Genomic DNA, 16,555 nt, shown 5'->3' on the forward strand with positions numbered 1-16,555 from the left:
CTCCATGTTGGTCAGGCTGGTTTCAAATTCCTGACCTCAGGTGATCCGCCCACCTTAGTCTCCCAAAGTGCTGGGATTACAGGCATGAGCTACCGTGGCCGACTGAGTTAACTTTTAAACCAGTTCACAGTACTGTCCTCTCAGAATTTTCCAATGGCTTCCCATTACATGTAGAATAAAATCCAAGTTCTTCACCATGGCCTTCCAGGCCCTACTCCATCTGGTCTCTTGCCCCATCTCCTACATGCCCCTTGCTTACTCTGCTCTGGTGAGACTGACTTTCTTGATGATCCTAGCACATGCCAGGCTTATCCTCACATTTGGGCCTTTTGCCCTTCCTTCCTGTCCTCTGCCTCATGATACTCTTCTCAGATCATTGTATGTCACTCATTGACTCCAGGTCTCTGTTCAACTTCTCACTTCCTCAATGATGCCTTCCCTGCTGACCTATTTGCTTTGTCTCTCTGTATCACATTCGTCACTGACCTGTCACTCCTAACTTTTTTTTTTTTTTGAGACAGCGTCTCATTCTGTTGCCCAGGCTGGAGTGCAGTGGTGTGATCTCGGTTCACTGCAGCCTCCGCCTCCCAGGTTCAAGCGATTCTCCCGCCTCATCCTCCTGAGTACCTGGGACTACAGGCGTGTACCACCACGCCCAGCTTTTATTTATTTTTTATTTTTTGAGATGGAGTTTCACTCTTGTTGCCCAAGCTAGGGTGCAATGGCACGATCTCAGCTCACTGCAACCTCTGCCTCCCGGGTTCAAGCAATTACTCTGCCTCAGCCTCCCGAGTAGCTGGGATTACACGCGCGCATCACCACGCCCAGCTAATTTTTTGTATTTTTAGTAGAGATGGCATTTCACCATGTTGGCCAGGCTGGTCTCAAACTCCTGACCTCAGGTGATCTGCCCGTCTCAGCCTTCCAAAGTGCTGGGATTACAGGTGTGAGCCACTGTGCCTGGCCAACTTTATTTAGTTAACGATGGGTTTTCACCATGACGGCCAGGCTGGTCTCAAACTCCTGACCTCAGGTGATCTGCCCGTCTCAGCCTTCCAAAGTGCTGGGACTACAGGCATGAGCCACTGTGACCAGCCCATTTGCTTATTTATTACATCCCCTCTCCTAGCACGTAAACTCCATGAGAGCAGGCACTCTGTCTTGGCCACCTCTGTGTATCTCCTGTATGTCAGAACAGTACCTGGCATATGATGGAACACTGACATGACCTTTCTCTCGCCTCCCCCATGCCCAGAGGTGATCGTGGCCTTGGCTGTATGTGGCTCCATCCTCTTCCTCCTCATAGTGCTGCTCCTCACCGTCCTCTTCCGGATGCAGGCCCAGCCTCCTGGCTACCGCCACGTCGCAGATGGGGAGGACCATGCCTGACAACCACTCAGCCCGCTTCCCTCCGCCTCCTAGGGGAGGTGGGCTGGGCCGTCGCTCCTGACTGTTGCTGCTCCCCAGCCCGTGGACAGGATATCTTGGGTTGGGCCTCCCTCTGATGACCCCAGCCAGATGAGCGAGTGGGGCTCAGCGTGGCCCGTGGTGCCTGTCACTCAGCATTCCCATGCCTGATGTTTACCAAGTGCTGTGTTGGACACTGGCTTTCTCCAAATAGGATTTGCCTCCTCCACGCTCCCTACACACCTGAGATGTAAACTGGCCGTCAGTGTTCACTCAGGATCTAGGATTAGAAAATGGCAGAGTTGGTGCTGGATCCACCTTGCGCTTCTATCAAGCCGCGTTCTTTTTCCTCTAGCCTGGAGTCTTTGGCAAATAGCTCAGAGGACACGGTCTTGCCTCTCAGTGCTTATTTTAGTGGGAAAAACAGCTAATACCAGGGGTACAAACATTGGCTCCCAAGGAACTGGATCACCCAACAGCCAGCCAGCCACATCTCCCTGTGTTTGGCTAGAGCCACCGTTAGACTCAGACAGAATGCTTCAGGAATCTTTGTCACCCCTTCAACTGGAGCAGGACGGAAGGGTGTCTGTACTTGGGAGGGAGTGGGGAGTGGTAGGAGGGGAGTTGCTTGTCACATGGAATCAGGAAACTGCTCTCCCTCAGCTGGGCTGGGGTCTCCAGGGACCTGAGGTACATGCAGGTTGTGAGCTGGAAAAGAAAGTTCTAGACTGTGGCCCAGAATAGGGCTGGGGCAGCTCCCAGAGAATGAATATTGTTGTTTCCTATTGGACTGATAGTGCTGTTTCCTGTGCCTTTTCATTTCTGAGATGCAAGAAGCTCTCTAACCAGGTCACTTCTGGAAGATCCACACAAAAGCTCAGTCGGGTATGGTTTTATTGGCCGTATCAAAAGTGAGCAGAAATCAAATAACTGCTTGATCCCTCTGCTACCACCCACTGAGAGAAGGAGAAAAGTCATTTAGTTCCAAGATAACCTTGGTTCCAGGCTAGATACAGAGGGGCCCTTGGGGCAGCTGCGTCACTAACTCTGGAGCAGTCTCTGGAGGTAGGTCCAGAGGATTAACACAAAAGTGTCCCAGTCCCACAGCGCCCCAGCTCCCAGCACCCCTGCTCCAACCCTAGCCATGGATACTTTTGGCCCTTTAACAAATCGCCACCTCTGCTCGCAGGACTTGATCCCATGTGTGGGCTCCAAGGCCTTGTCTGGCCCACACCTTCTTTAGTGTCTCTCATTTCCGGGTCCTGGCTTCCTCCTGGCTCCAGATGAGAATGTGGTAACCTAGGAGGAATGAGACCAGTCTGACTTACACCTTCCGTTACCAGTCTCTCAGAGCCTGGGGCTGGCCTGCAAACCTAGGATTCGGTAAAGAAATACTAGGAAGGCCAGGCACAGTGGCTCACACCCGTAATCCCAGCACTTTGGGAGGCCGAGGCGGGCAGGTCATGAGGTCAGGAGATCGAGATCATCCTGGCTAACACGGTGAAACCCCATCTCTACTAAAAATACAAAAAATTAGCTGGGTGTGGTAGCGGGCACCTGTAGTCCCAGCTACTCAGGAGGTTGAGGCAGGAGAATGGCGTGAACCCAGGAGGCGGAGTTTGCAGTGAGCCAAGATCGCGCCACTGCACTCCAGCCTGGGGGGACAGAACGAGACTCCTTCTCAAAAAAAAAAAGGAATACTAGGAAACTGGCCAGCATGGTGGCTCACGCCTGTAATCCCAGCGCTTTCGGAGGCCAAGCCGGGCGGATCACCTGAGGTCAGGAGTTTGAGACCAGCCTGGCCAACGTGGTAAAAGCCTGTCTCTACTAAAAATATGAAAAAAATTAGGTGGACGTGGTAGCAGGCACCTGTAATCCCAGCTACTCGGGAGGCCGAGGGAGAATCTCTTGAACCCAAGAGGCGGAGGTTGCAGTGAGGCAAGACCATGCCATTGCACTCCAGTCTGGGCCACAAGAGTGAAACTCCGTCTCAAAAAAAAAAAAAAAGAAATAAAGAAGTACTAGGAAACTGGACAGTAGCCAGGCATTGCATGACCAAGACAAAGCCACAGGCATGGAGGGCCTCGGCTAAAGAGACCACTGTCTCCCAGCCATCTTCTTCACGGGCCACCGCCCTGGGGTGAATGTGGCAGGGCAGGGCTGAGGCTGGCCCACACTGAACCTTGGGAAGTAGGATTGGGCTCGGCAAGTCAGATACATCCTCTTCCTACTCACCCATTGCAGAGGCCAGCGTGTCCCCCATGGGATTGAACTCATTGAGCTGCAGAGACAAGAGTGTCAACACGAGGAAAGGGTGAAGGTATTAGCAGAGACATAGAAGGGCACACAAAACCTAATTTCTGGTCATTTTTGGTCAATAAAGTAGGTTGAATCCCTGCTTCCTCCCATCATTTGAGGGCCCAAGCCTCACCGAACTGATGCCAGAAGATTCTGGGTCATAGAGCTGACACATCATCTTCCCTGAGTTTCCATCAAACACATCGATCGTCCTCAATTCATAGGGGGTACAACTTTTGAAATTAGGATCTGGGTATCGGCCTACGACAATGAGGTTGTAGCGAGGATGCCAGGCTGCCTAGGAGATGGAGAGGCCGGTCATGAGAGTAAACGCAGAACATGACCAAGAGGGACATCAAAAACAAACATCAACAAAGAGGGACATCAAAAGTATTCTTTGGGCCGAGCGCGGTGGCTCACTCCTGTAATCTCAACACTTTGGGAGGCCGAGGCGGGCGGATCACGAGGCCAGGCGATCAAGACCATCCTGGCTAACGTGGTGAAACCCTGTCTCTACTAAAAATACCAAAAAAAAATTAGCTGGGCGCGGTGGCACATGCCTATAGTTCCAGCTACTCGGGAGGCTGAGGCAGGGGAATCACTTGAATCCGGGAGGCGGAGGTTGCAGCGAGCCAAGATGATGCCACTGCATTCCAGCCTAGGGGACAGAGCAAGACTCTGTCTCAAAAGAAAAAAAAAAAAAAGGTATTATTTGCCAGTAACAAGCCAACCTAATAATGGAGGTAAGTCTTATAGAAAATGACAAGAATGGTTTTGGTTGTGTTTGCCTCTGCCATTGCACATTTTTAATGCCTAGCTGGCTTCCCTGGCCCTTAGGGCAGCTTCAGGCCTTCTCCCTCACTTGCATTTCCTAAGATCATGCCAACTGATAAACGTTTTCACCTCGGCCTGACCCAGATATTAGCCTAAGAGGTCAGCCTACAACAAAGCAAAAGAAGCCTCTGGTGACCAGAACCTAACAGGACTTCAGTTCTAGAGGAACCCCACTATCATCCCGCCTCCGTCAGCATGAATTACTAAGAGTTGAGTATAAAATTGCTACTGGCTAAAAAAGAGAAGGAAACCCACGTTCCCCAGATCACCCCACTAAAAAAAATCTGGCAGTTATTAAAATGACAAAATTGGATAGGATTTTCCTAATTAAACTTCTCAAGGAAGTTTTGAAGGAGGAAAGACATGGTTAGCAGGAAGGAAGAAATAGTACATGCAAAGGCTTAGAAGTAAGTCACAAATCACAGGAAGCTGTAATGACTTACAACACCTGGCTAGATACAAACTGGGACATGGGGACAGATGGATTATTAGGAACACTGATGGATTAACAGGAACACCAACTGGGGAAGGATTCTTGACATTATTTATTAAGAGCTTGGATGTGATTGAGGTACATGGGGGCCACTCAATATTCAATCATCATTTATTGAGTACTTACCAGTACTTACCAGGTGCTGGGCATGGGGCCAAGTGAGTTAAGTATACTGACTCATCCTCATAACAACCCTATCAGTTAGAGACTAGTATTCCCTTTTTGCAGATGAGGAAACAGATCCAAAATATAAATAATTTGCCCAAGGATTCTAACCCGGGGGGTCTGGCTGCTGGAAACTGGTGCTCCCCACCACTCGGCTGAACTGACCAGAGAAGTACAGGCATAAAACCTGAAGATCGGAAGAGGATCTGTAGTTTTGGAAAAGGATGCAGAACTAGCAGAGCTCAGGCTGCATGGGGGCTCAGGCAAGAAGGCATCAAAGGACTTGAAAGCCATTAGTCTTGGGGACTAAGGATAGAGAAGCTATTAACAAGACCCTGAGAAAAGGTGGGAAAATAAAAGACTTATTTTTATTATTAGAAGCACTGAAACCTGCAAGACAAACTAAGAAGGCAAAGTTGCCAGGCGTGGTGGCTCATGCCTGTAACCCCAGCACTTTGGGAGGCCAAGGCGGGAGGATAGCTTCAACCTAGGAGTTCAAGACCAGCTTGGGCAACATGGCAAAACCCCATCTCTACAAAAAATAAAAAAATTAGCTGGGTGTGGTGGCACACACCTGTAGTCCAATCTACTCCCGAGGCTAAGATGGAAGGATTGCTTGAACCCAGGAGGTTGAGGCTGCAGTGAGCTATGTTTGTGCCACTGCACTCCAGCCTGGGTGACAGAGCAAGACCCTGTTTCAAGGAAAAAAAAAAAAAAAAAAGGACCAGCCTGGGTAACACAGGAATACCCTGTCTCTAAAAAACAAAAAGCAAAAAGAAAAAACCACACACACACACAAAAACAAAACAATGAGGCAGGAGGATCGCTTGAGCCTGGGAGATCAAGGCTGCAATGAACCATGATTGCCCCACTGTACTCCCAGCTGGGTGACGGAGCGACACCCTGCCTTTAAAAAAAAAAAAGGTGAAGGTTTGTGGGTCAACTGTACACAGGTAACTGAAGCTGAGATGACAGAACAGAGGGTCAGGATCTTAGAAAATGCTCACCGTGAGATCAGAGCTGGGCTGAAAAAACTCAGAAAAATACCTTATCAGAGAGACAGAAAGAAAACTCAACTATATGGGATGGCAGAAGTGGGATAAAAGGAAGAGAGAGAGCCAAAGGGTAAGAGATGCTCTGTGCTTAGGCCAGGAGCGATCTGGGGTGCAGGCTTACCACATCAGCCCTTCCCCACCGTGGGCAGACCTGCTCCAGCCTCATGATCACAGCTTCCTTCTGCGAGCTTCTTCCCGCCGCCACTCACCTTGATGGGTGTGAGGTGCTGGAAGTGGCGGTGAGGGTGCGGGATCAGGCCCAGGGGGCAGTCCCACTGGGAAGCAGAGTAAACTCGGATCTCGCTCTTCTGGTCCGTGGTCAGGAGCCGGGCTCCATCGGGACTGAAACAAGCTGGCAAAGTGAAAAGCCCCTGAGCTGTAGGAACCACGAACCCCCTGTGGTCCTGGCCTTGCAGGCCTTCTCCTGCAGGTGTACCCTCCCTACCACTCCTCTCTAGACAGGAGCGGAAGGGAAGAGGTGAATCTGGGCTGTGAACAACAACGAAATTCTGGTAACTCAGCAGTTGATGGGGACAGCCACAGCCACAAAGGTTCCCAGACATCAGCTTGGCAGACGCTATCAGGGGTAAAGGTTTGTGGTAGTGGCTTCCATGCTGAGGGAACACCCCAGCAGTAGTCAGATAGGCAGGGTCTGCAGGAGAGATGAGGTCTGGGATATCACACCTGCGTTGACAGGATGCCTGTGCGGCAGCGAGTAGAGGAAGCTGGCTTTCCCTCTAACCTGGCGCAGGTCCCAGATTTTCACTGTTTGATCTACGGAGGCTGTGGCCAGGAACCAATCACAGCATGGGTTCAGGGCCACATGCGTCACTTTCTTTTTGTGCATTCTGAGATTCCAAAGCTGCAGAGAAGAGCTCGGTTCAGGTGGGGACACAGAACCGAGGCGGGGATGAGGGAGGGAAAGGCAGGACCTGGGAGAACGCACCTCTTTGCCGTCCATGTTCAGCAGGATCACGTTCCCCACGTTGTCTCCTGTGACCACTATTCGGCTACTGGCGGACACATCCAGGCTACAAAACCAGATGCTGGAGGGAAAGACTATGTTGTAAGATCCTTGGGGACAGAGATAGGCCTGTTTACTCACTGTTGCCGCTCCAATGACTAACCCACAGTGGGCATTCAATAAATATTTGTTGAATGAATGAATAACTGTCTTGCCATGGATTCCTAGCGAGGAACATTCAGACTGCTCTACCGTCCAGACAGAGGGAATGGGGTAATGGGGCTCAGAAATCTGTCCGGTTACTGCTGGGCCCAGGATCCCCAGCTCCTAAGAGTCTCTGAAGCAGACAAAGCTCAGACCATAAAGCAAGCCCCAGGGCACGCCTACTCCCACCCCCCGGGTTCTGAGCAAGCCTCCTTTACTGCTCTCTCCTTTCACTCTCCACCCTTTGGGCCAAAGGAGACACAAGCCAAACAGGGATTGCCTGGCTCTGTTCCTCAGTGCTGGCTGGAAAGGCACTTCTGCCCCCTTCTGAACACTGAGGGAAAAAACACACAACCAGGAGCTCTTCTGGTCCCTCAAACCACTGGACTGGGAGGCTGACTAGGCGGGTGCTTCAGGGATCCTGCTATCCAGCCAGAGGAGCTCAGCTCACAGTTTTTCTCTCAAACCCTCAAATCCATGCTACACTGACTTTTGCCATCCCCTATGAATATTTTCAAGCAGGAAGATTTCTTGCGGAAAACTAGCCTGGAGTCTTGTCTATCCAATCGCCTGCTGAATTGCGCATGCACTCCTCATCCCTGCAGGACAGCCCAGGATCCCATCCAATGCTAGTTACACCCCAGCACCCTCACTTATTCCTCAGGGAGCAGTCAGAGTCCCGGCTCTAGCTGGAAATCAAAGTGACGAGTATTCTGTAACTTCTTTTTTTTTTTTTTTGAGATGGAATTCCACTCTTGTTGCCCAGGCTGGAGTGCAATGGTGCAATCTCGGCTCACTGCAACCTCTGCCTCCTGGGTTCAAGCTATTCTCTTGCTTCAGCCTCCCAAGTAGCTGGGAATTACAGGCACCTACCACGATGTCCGGCTCATTTTTTGTATTGTTAGTAGAGATGGGGTTTCACCATGTTGGCCAGGCTGGTCTTGAACTCCTGACCTCAGGTGATCCACCCACCTTGGCCTCCCAAAGTGCTGGGATTACAGGCATGAGCCACCCAGCTGCATTCTGTAATTTCTCCAGCCACCTTCTCTTGGGAAGTCCAGAGCACTTTATGGACAAGATTCCATCCATGTAAGCTTCCATCCAGGAACAGCTCAGGTCATTACACCACAGTGAGTGCAGGGAATTCAGTCTCAAGTTCTTAGCTGCTGCTCCATTCTCTAGGTGCCTTTCTGGGCCTGTGCCATGCTGGCTTATCTAGTGAAGGTCAAGGTCTAGTCTAATACAGGTATGACTTACAGAAGAGCTGAGGCTCCAGAACACCTTCCCAAAGCAGTAACCCACCTGGACCAAAGTGAGGGTGGCCAAGGAGCAGTTTGAGAAAGAGAAAAGGGCGGAAAGTGGCTGACATCTTTCCTTTCTTCCCTGTGCCAGGTTGGGTTAAGGAAATGGGATCTGAATGTTCTTGCCGGAACTACACCTAAGCTTAGAAGCCCTTTCCCCTCCTAGTTAAACTACTCACTTGATGGTGTCTGAGCTGGCAAAAACTCGTAGAATGTTGCCTTTAAAGTCTTGCAGCCTAGTTGTTCCCTCCATTGAGGAGGCGTAAAACTGGTTGGTATTGAGAGGGTTAAACTTCAGCCCAGTGATGCTCCCTCCAGCTCCAATCTAACACGAGGAAGGAAAAAGCCAGTGAGTGATGATGGGCCTGGCAGTGAGGAACCAGGCCTGGGCACACGTGCTGCGCTATCACAGAAGCACCAACGAGCAGTGCGTGGGGCCAGGTCAGCTTGGACACCTAAACACTAGGACGCTCTCCACAGGGCCTTCACTTCTTTTTCTTTTCCTTTGAAATAGGGTCTTTCTCTGTCACTTAGACTGAAGTGCAGTGGCACGAACACGGCTCACTGCAGCCTCAATCTCCGGGGCTCAAGTGATCCTCTCACCTCAGCCTCCCAAGTAGCTGGGACTACAGGTGCACACACCATGCCCAGTTCATTTTTGTATTTTTTTTTTTTTTTAAAGATGGGGTTTTGTCATGTTGCCCAGGCTGGTCTTGAACTCTTGAGCTCAAGCGATCTGCTCACCTTGGCTTCCCTAAGTGCTGGCATTACAAGTGCTAATTTTTAAAAAATTGTTGGTAGAGACAGGGTCTCATTGTGGTGCCCAGGCTGGTCTCGAACTCCTGAGCTCAAGCGATCTTCCTGCCGTGGCTTTCCAAAGCGCTAAGATTACAAGCATGAGCCACTTTGCCTGGCCTGTTCTTTTCTTCCCTTTCTTTCTTTCTCTTTCTTCCTCCCTCCCTCCCTTCCTTCCTTTCCTTTTTTTTTTTTTTTTTTTTTTTTGAGATGGAGTCCCACTCTGTCACCCAGGCTGGAGTGCAATGGCATGATCTCGGCTCATTGCAACCTCCGCCTTCTAGGTTCAAGCGATTCTCCTGGCTCAGCCTCCCAAGCAGCTGGGATTACAGGTGCCCACCACCACGCATGGCTAAATTTTGTATTTTTAGAAGAGATGGGGTTTCACCATGTTGGCCAGGCTAGTCTTGAACTCCTGACCTCAGGTGATCCACCAGCCTGAGCCTCCCAAAGTGCTGGGATTATAAGCTTGAGCCACTAAGTCTGGCCTCCCTTCATTTCTTAAGGCTTTATTTTTACTTTCTTTTTTTCAATTAACATATAGCAAATTTGGGGTATACAGTTCTCTGAATTTTAACATATGTATAGATTTAAATAACCACCACCCAAATCAAAATGCAGAACATTTGCAACAGCCCAAAAACTCCATTGTGCTATCCCATTGCAATCACACCCTCCCCTCGCCCCCAGCCCCTGGCTGATCTATTCTCTGTCACTATTGTTTTGCCCTCATAGAATGTCCAATAGACCGGGCACAGTAATCCCACCAGCTGGGAGACTGAGGCGGGGGGACTGCTTGAGGCCAGGAGTTCAAGACCAGCCTGAGCAATATAGGGAGACCCCCATCTCTACAAAAAAAAAAAAAAAATATATATATATATATATATATAGGCATGGTGGTAGGTGCCTGTGGTTCTAGCTACTCAGAAGGCTGAGGTGGGAGGATGACGGAAGCCTGGAGGTCGAGGCTGCAGTGAGTTGTGATCACATCACTGCACTCTAGCGTGGGTGACAGAGCAAGATCCTGTCTCTAAAAATAAAATTAAATTAAATTAAAAATAGAATGTCGTGTAAATGAATTAGGCAGTATGCAACCTTTTGAGATTGTCTTGTTTCATGTCACTCATCATGCCTCTGAGATTCATCCGAGTTTGCTGTATCAACAGCTCATCTCATTTTATTGCTGAGGTATTCCATTTTATGGATGTGCCCTAATTTGTTATTCCCACAGTGCTTTCTTTAGAAGAGCTTCAGCTCAGAGCAGTGGCGGAGTCAGGAGGGCAAGAGTCAGATCTGTGCCCCTTCCTATTCTTCCAGTCATCCCAGAAAATTATGATGAAAGTAATCATGATAATATCAATGGCTTAACCTTATTAATTGCTTACTATGTATTAGGCACTGTTTTTTTGGGGGGATTTTCTTTCTTTTTTTTTTTTTTGAGATGGAGTCTTGCTCTGTCGCCCAGGCTGGAGTGCGGTGGCACAACCTCAGCTCACTGCAGCCTCCACCTCCTGGATTCAAGCGATCCTCCTGCCTCAGCCTCCTGAGTAGCTGGGATTACATGCCCGTACCATCACACCCGGCTAATTTTTGTATTTTTAGTAAAGACGGGTTTCATCATGTTGGTCAGGCTGGTCTAGAACTCCCAACTTCAGGAGATTGGCCTGTCTCAGCCTCCCAAAGTGCTGGAATTACAGGCGTGAGCCACTGTGCCCAGGCAGGCACTGTTTTAAGAACTTTACATCCCCAAGATGTAAACTTCTCCACTTTTCCGCCTTTCTCCACCTTTTCCACTTCTTCCTTATGCTGCAGCTATCCCAGCCTCGTAGAACTGTACAAGTTCCTCTATGCAACAACCACTTAGCTATCGCAATATACTAACTGGCACGTTCCCTTCCCTCTATAAAACATTCTAACCTCACGGTCATTCTAATGCTCACGGTCTGCCAAATGCTTGCTGCTAGTATGATAATCATCTGCTCCCTCCAGTTGAGTTCTATGCTTACCAAACCAAGGGATGGTTGTAGTTGTTCTCAAATCTGTTTATTCCAGTTGCATCTTTTATTGTAATTAATACCAAATTTAATTAAGTATGTAAACTGATGAAATACGTGCAAAAACAAAGGACATTGTTACTTCTACAAAAGCCGTGTTGAAACCTTTGGGAGAACTCGGTAATGAGTTGCAAAAAGAATAGCCATTGGATGGGCACAGTAGCTTACATCTATAATCCCAGTATTTTGGGGGGCTGGGGCAGGAGAATCGCTTAAGGCCAGGAGTTCGAAACCTTGATGCAGTGGTGCAATCCTGGCTCAGTGTAGCCCCAACCTCCTGGGCTCAAGCAGTCCTCCCGCCGCCTCAGCCTCCCAAGTAGCTGGGGCTATAGGTGTGTGTCACCAGTTTTTATTATTTATTTATTTTTTTTAGAGACGAGGTCTCACTATGTAACTCAGGCTGGTCTCAAATTCCTGGGCTCAAGCAATCCTTCCACCTCAGCGTCCCAAAGTCCTGTTACAGGCATGACCCACTGGGTCCAGCCTCTATAAAAAATTATTAAAAATCAGCTGGAGGCCGGGCGTGGTGGCTCAAGCCTGTAATCCCAGCACTTTGGGAGGCCGAGACGGGCGGATCACGAGGTCAGGAGATCGAGACCATCCTGGCTAACACGGTGAAACCCCGTCTCTACTAAAAATACAAAAAAACTAGCTGGGCGAGGTGCCGGGGAACTTGTAGTAGTCCCAGCTACTCCGGAGGCTGAGGCAGGAGAATGGCGTGAACCCGGGAGGCGGAGCTTGCAGTGAGCTGAGATCCGGCCACTGCACTCCAGCCCCGGAGACAGAGCAAGACTCCGTCTCAAAAAAAAAAAAAAAATCAGCGGGGAGTGATGGTGCACACCTGTGCTCATAGCTATTTGAGAGGCTGAGGCGGGATGATGACTTGAGCCCAAGAGTTCAAGGCTGCAGTAAGCTATGATCCTACCACTGCATTCCAGCCTGGGCAGCAGAGCAAGACCCTATCTCTATTGGAAAAAAAAAAAAAAAGAGCCATCAAATTAAGCATGGGGTGAGACACTTATAAAAGATTAAGGTAATAAAACTGTAAAAAGAATCTGCAATCAGATTGCTTCACAACTGTCTTTACTTTGTATACTGAAAATCATAATTTCGTATCAATGTCTTCAATTCGAATTCAACACCACAGAGTTGATTCGAGTTTCTCTCTCTTTTTTTTTTTTTTTTTTGAGACGGAGTCTCACTGTGTCGCCCAGGCTGGAGTGCAGTGGCGCGATCTCGGCTCACTGCAAGCTCCGCCTCCCGGGTTCCCACCATTCTCCCGCCTCAGCCTCTGAGTAGCTGGGACTACAGGCGCTCGCCACCGCGCCCGGCTAGTTTTTTGTATTTTTAGTAGAGACGGGGTTTCACTGTGTTAGCCAGGAGGGTCTCCATCTCCTGACCTCATGATCCACCCGCCTCGGCCTCCCAAAGTGCTGGGATTACAGGCTTGAGCCACCGCGCCTGGCCGAGTTTCTCTCTTTCCATATTTATAATTCCCTTCTTTGACAGTGAAAAATGTGGTTCCCATTATACTTAATATACTTACATATTTGATTAATCTCCTTGTATTTAACCAGTCTTCCACTATTGCTGCCACACACCCCCCAAATGCACGTCTTCCTTAGGATGCTTGGACTTTTACCCTCCCGAGGGCACAATCACCCTCTCCTCTCTCTCCACTCCCTCAACCATGCAGACACAACTTCCTTGCCCATATCAGGCGCCACGGCCGCCCCTCTCCATGCAAAAGCCCTGCTCACCCCACTCGACTCCGCCACCCCACTCTAGACTTCCCTGTGGGTCAGTCTCCTTACCCCCGCTTCAGACTTCACTATTCCATGCCTGGCCTCCTCTACTCTCAACCCCTTCCTGCACGGATGCCCCTCTGATCTTGCTTGGGCCCAGTCTCTATGTACTGAGCTGCCACCTGCCACCTGCCATCCACCTCAGCTTCAGGGGCCCCAGCATCTGGTACTTCCAGCACTGTGGCCTCCCTACTACATAAACATCTATCTTGCTTGAGCCTACCTAATGACTTTCGGTTTGAACTGTTCAGGAAGGGAAAAAGAAGATGATGAAAGAGGAAGATAGATAGATAGATAGATAGATAGAAAGAAAGAATTTTTTTTTTTTTTTTTGAGATGGACTCTCACTCTAGCCCAGGCTGGAGTGCAATGGTGCGATCTCAGCTCACTGCAATCTCTGCCTCCCAGGTTTAAGCAATTCTCTAGCCTCAGCCTCCCAAGTACCTGGGATTACAGGCTCACGCCACCATGCTTAACTAAGTTTTGTATTTTTAGTAGAGATGGAGTTTCATCATGTTGGCCAGGCTGGTCTCGAACTCCTGACCTCATGTGATCTGCCTGCCTTGGCCTCCCAAAGTGCTGGGACTACAGTCATGAGCCACCAGACCTGGCTGAGGAAGAGATACTGATCTTTCTTTTTTTTTATTTTTATTTATTTATTTTTTGAGACAGAGTCCCACACTGTTGCCCAGGCTGGAGTGCAGTGACACAATCTTGGCTAACGGCAACCTCTGCCTCCTGGGTTCAAGCAATTCCCCTGCCTCAGCTTCCCGAGTAGCTGGGATTACAGGTACCTGCTACCATGCTCGGCGAATTTTTGTGTATTTTTAGTAGAGACAGGGTTTTGCCATGTTGGCCAGGCTGGCGTCAAACTCCTGACTTCAGGTGATCTGCCCACTTTGGCCACCCAAAGTGCTGAGATTACAGGAGTGAGCCACCGCACCCAGCTAGATATTGATCTTAAATCCTCCCTCTCCACAGACTAGAAAACAAGGGAATCATTCCCAAGCTAATGAGGGCAGCATAATCTTTTTTTTTGAGACAGAGTCGTGCTCTGTCGCTCAGGCTGGACCACAGTAGTGCAATCTCGGCTCACTACAACCTCTGCCTCCTGGGCTCAAGCAATTCTCAGAAATCAGCATAATCTTTTTTTTTTTTTTTTTTTTGAGACGGAGTCTTGCTCTGTCGCCCAGGCTGGAGGGCTGTGGCCGGATCTCAGCTCACTGCAAGCTCCGCCTCCCGGGTTCACGCCATTCTCCTGCCTCAGCCTCCCGAGTAGCTGGGACTACAGGCGCCCGCCACCTCGCCCGGCTAATTTTTTACATTTTTTAGTAGAGACGGGGTTTCACCGTGTTAGCCAGGATGGTCTCGATCTCCTGACCTCGTGATCCGCCCGTCTCGGCCTCCCAAAGTGCTGGGATTACAGGCTTGAGCCACCGCGCTCGGCCCTTTTTTTTTTTTTTTTGAGATGGAGCCCCACTCTGTTGCCAGGCTAGAATGCAGTGGTGTGATCTCGGCTCACTGCAACCTCCGCTTCCCAGGTTCAAACAATTCTCCTGCCTCAGCCTCCCAGGTAGCTGGGATGACAGGAGTGCTCCACCACACCCAGTTAATTTTTGCATATTTAGTACAGACTGGGTTTCACCATGTTAGCCAGGATGGTCTCCATCTCCTGACCTTGTGACCCGCCCGCCTCGGCCTCCCAAAGTGCTGGAATTACTGGAGTGATACACTGCGCCCGGCCAGAAATGAGCATAATCTTGATACACAAATGTGACAAGGATTTGGCCAATTTTACACATGAACACAGATGCAAAGATCTTAAAATATTTGCCAACTCAATCTAGTAATATTTAAAAATGATAAATACATCATGGCCAGGATGAACTTATTCCAAGAATGCAAGGTTAGTTCACTATTAAAAAATCAGGCTAGCTTAGCGTGTTGGTAGGTGCCTATAATTCCAGCTTCTTGGGAGGCTGAGGCAGGAGAATTGCTTCAACCCGGGAGGCAGAGGTTGCAGTGAGCCAAGATCACACCATTGCATTCCAGCCTGGGCAACAAGAGTGAAACTCCATCTCAAAATTAAAAAAAAAAAAAAAAAAAAAAAAAAAAATCAGGCATCAAAAGAAACAATCCACAGAGTGAAAAGGCAATCTATGAAGTGGGAGAAGATATTTTCAAATCATAGATCTGATAAGAGGTTAATATCATGGCTGGGCAGTGTCTCACACCTGTAATCCCAGCACTTTGGGAAGCCGAGGTGGGCGGATCACCTGAGGTCAGGAGTTTAAGACCAGCCTGGCCAACACGGTGAAACCCTGTCTCTACTAAAAATACAAAAATTAGCCGGGCGTGGTGGCTCACGCCTGTAATCCCAGCTACTCAGGAGGCTGAGGCAGGAGAATTGCTTGAACCCGAGAGGTGGAGATTTCAGTGAGTGAAGATTGCGCCATTACACTCCAGCCTGCACGACAGGAGCGAAACTCCATCTCAAAAAACAAACAAAAAAAAAAAAGAGGTTAATATCCAGAATATATAAAGAACCCCTACAAAACAACAACAAATAACCCAACTAAAAGCAGGCAAAGAGGAGTTCAAGACCAGCCTGGGAGACTAGCAAGACCCAGTTTCTATGAAAAAATATTTTTTTTAAGTTAGAAAGTCCTTTCTGTAAGAGATAGCGAAAAAAATAAAATAAAATAAAGTTAGCAGGGTATGGTGGCAAGCACCTGCAGTCCCAGCCTACCCTGGCTAAGGCAGCAGGATGACTGGAGCCCAGAAGTTCGAGGCTGCAGTGAGCTATGATCATGCCACTGCACTGCAGCCTAGGTGACCAAGTAAGACCCTGTTTCAAAAAAAAAAAAAAGGCAAAGGACTTGAATAGACATTCCTTCAAAGAAAATATACAAATGGCCAAGAAGCACACGTAAAGATGCTCAACATCACTAATCATTTGAGAAATGCAAATGAAACTACACTGCTATCACCTCACATCGCTTAGGACGGCCACTATCAAAAAAACAGAAAAGGCTGAGCATGGTGGCTCACGCCTGTAATCCCAGCAATTTGGGAGGCCAAGGCAGGTGAATCACCTGAGGTCAGGAGTTCAAGACCAGCCTGGCCAACATGGCAAAACCCATCTCTACTGAACATACAAAAATTAGCTGGGCATGGTGG

The 16,555-nt window shown here is 49.0% G+C and overlaps 2 protein-coding genes across 3 annotated transcripts in view; one reads left to right on the forward strand and one right to left on the reverse strand.

Annotated features, from left to right (window-relative positions):
* Positions 1-2,203, forward strand: part of ACP2 (acid phosphatase 2, lysosomal) — a 9,977-nt gene extending 7,774 nt beyond the window's left edge. The window contains exon 11 of the mRNA XM_033204829.1: positions 1,256-2,203. Coding sequence (XP_033060720.1) covers positions 1,256-1,389 — 134 coding nt within the window. The 3' untranslated portion in view covers positions 1,390-2,203. The remainder of the gene's footprint in view (positions 1-1,255) is intronic.
* DDB2 (damage specific DNA binding protein 2) overlaps positions 1,800-16,555 on the reverse strand; it is a 27,611-nt gene continuing 12,855 nt past the window's right edge. The window contains exons 4-10 of one of the 2 annotated variants that reach the window (XM_033204827.1): positions 8,901-9,046; positions 7,199-7,298; positions 6,937-7,114; positions 6,462-6,604; positions 3,839-4,003; positions 3,643-3,688; positions 1,800-2,706 (exon numbers count right to left, since the gene is read on the reverse strand). In XM_033204827.1, coding sequence (XP_033060718.1) covers positions 2,657-2,706; positions 3,643-3,688; positions 3,839-4,003; positions 6,462-6,604; positions 6,937-7,114; positions 7,199-7,298; positions 8,901-9,046 — 828 coding nt within the window. In that variant the 3' untranslated portion in view covers positions 1,800-2,656. The remainder of the gene's footprint in view (positions 2,707-3,642; positions 3,689-3,838; positions 4,004-6,461; positions 6,605-6,936; positions 7,115-7,198; positions 7,299-8,900; positions 9,047-16,555) is intronic. The other variant, XM_033204828.1, reaches the window with a different exon arrangement.

The sequence above is a fragment of the Trachypithecus francoisi genome, unplaced genomic scaffold (genome assembly GCF_009764315.1).
Source record: "Trachypithecus francoisi isolate TF-2019V2 unplaced genomic scaffold, Tfra_2.0 Lachesis_group8, whole genome shotgun sequence".
Classification (NCBI taxonomy): domain Eukaryota; kingdom Metazoa; phylum Chordata; class Mammalia; order Primates; family Cercopithecidae; genus Trachypithecus; species Trachypithecus francoisi.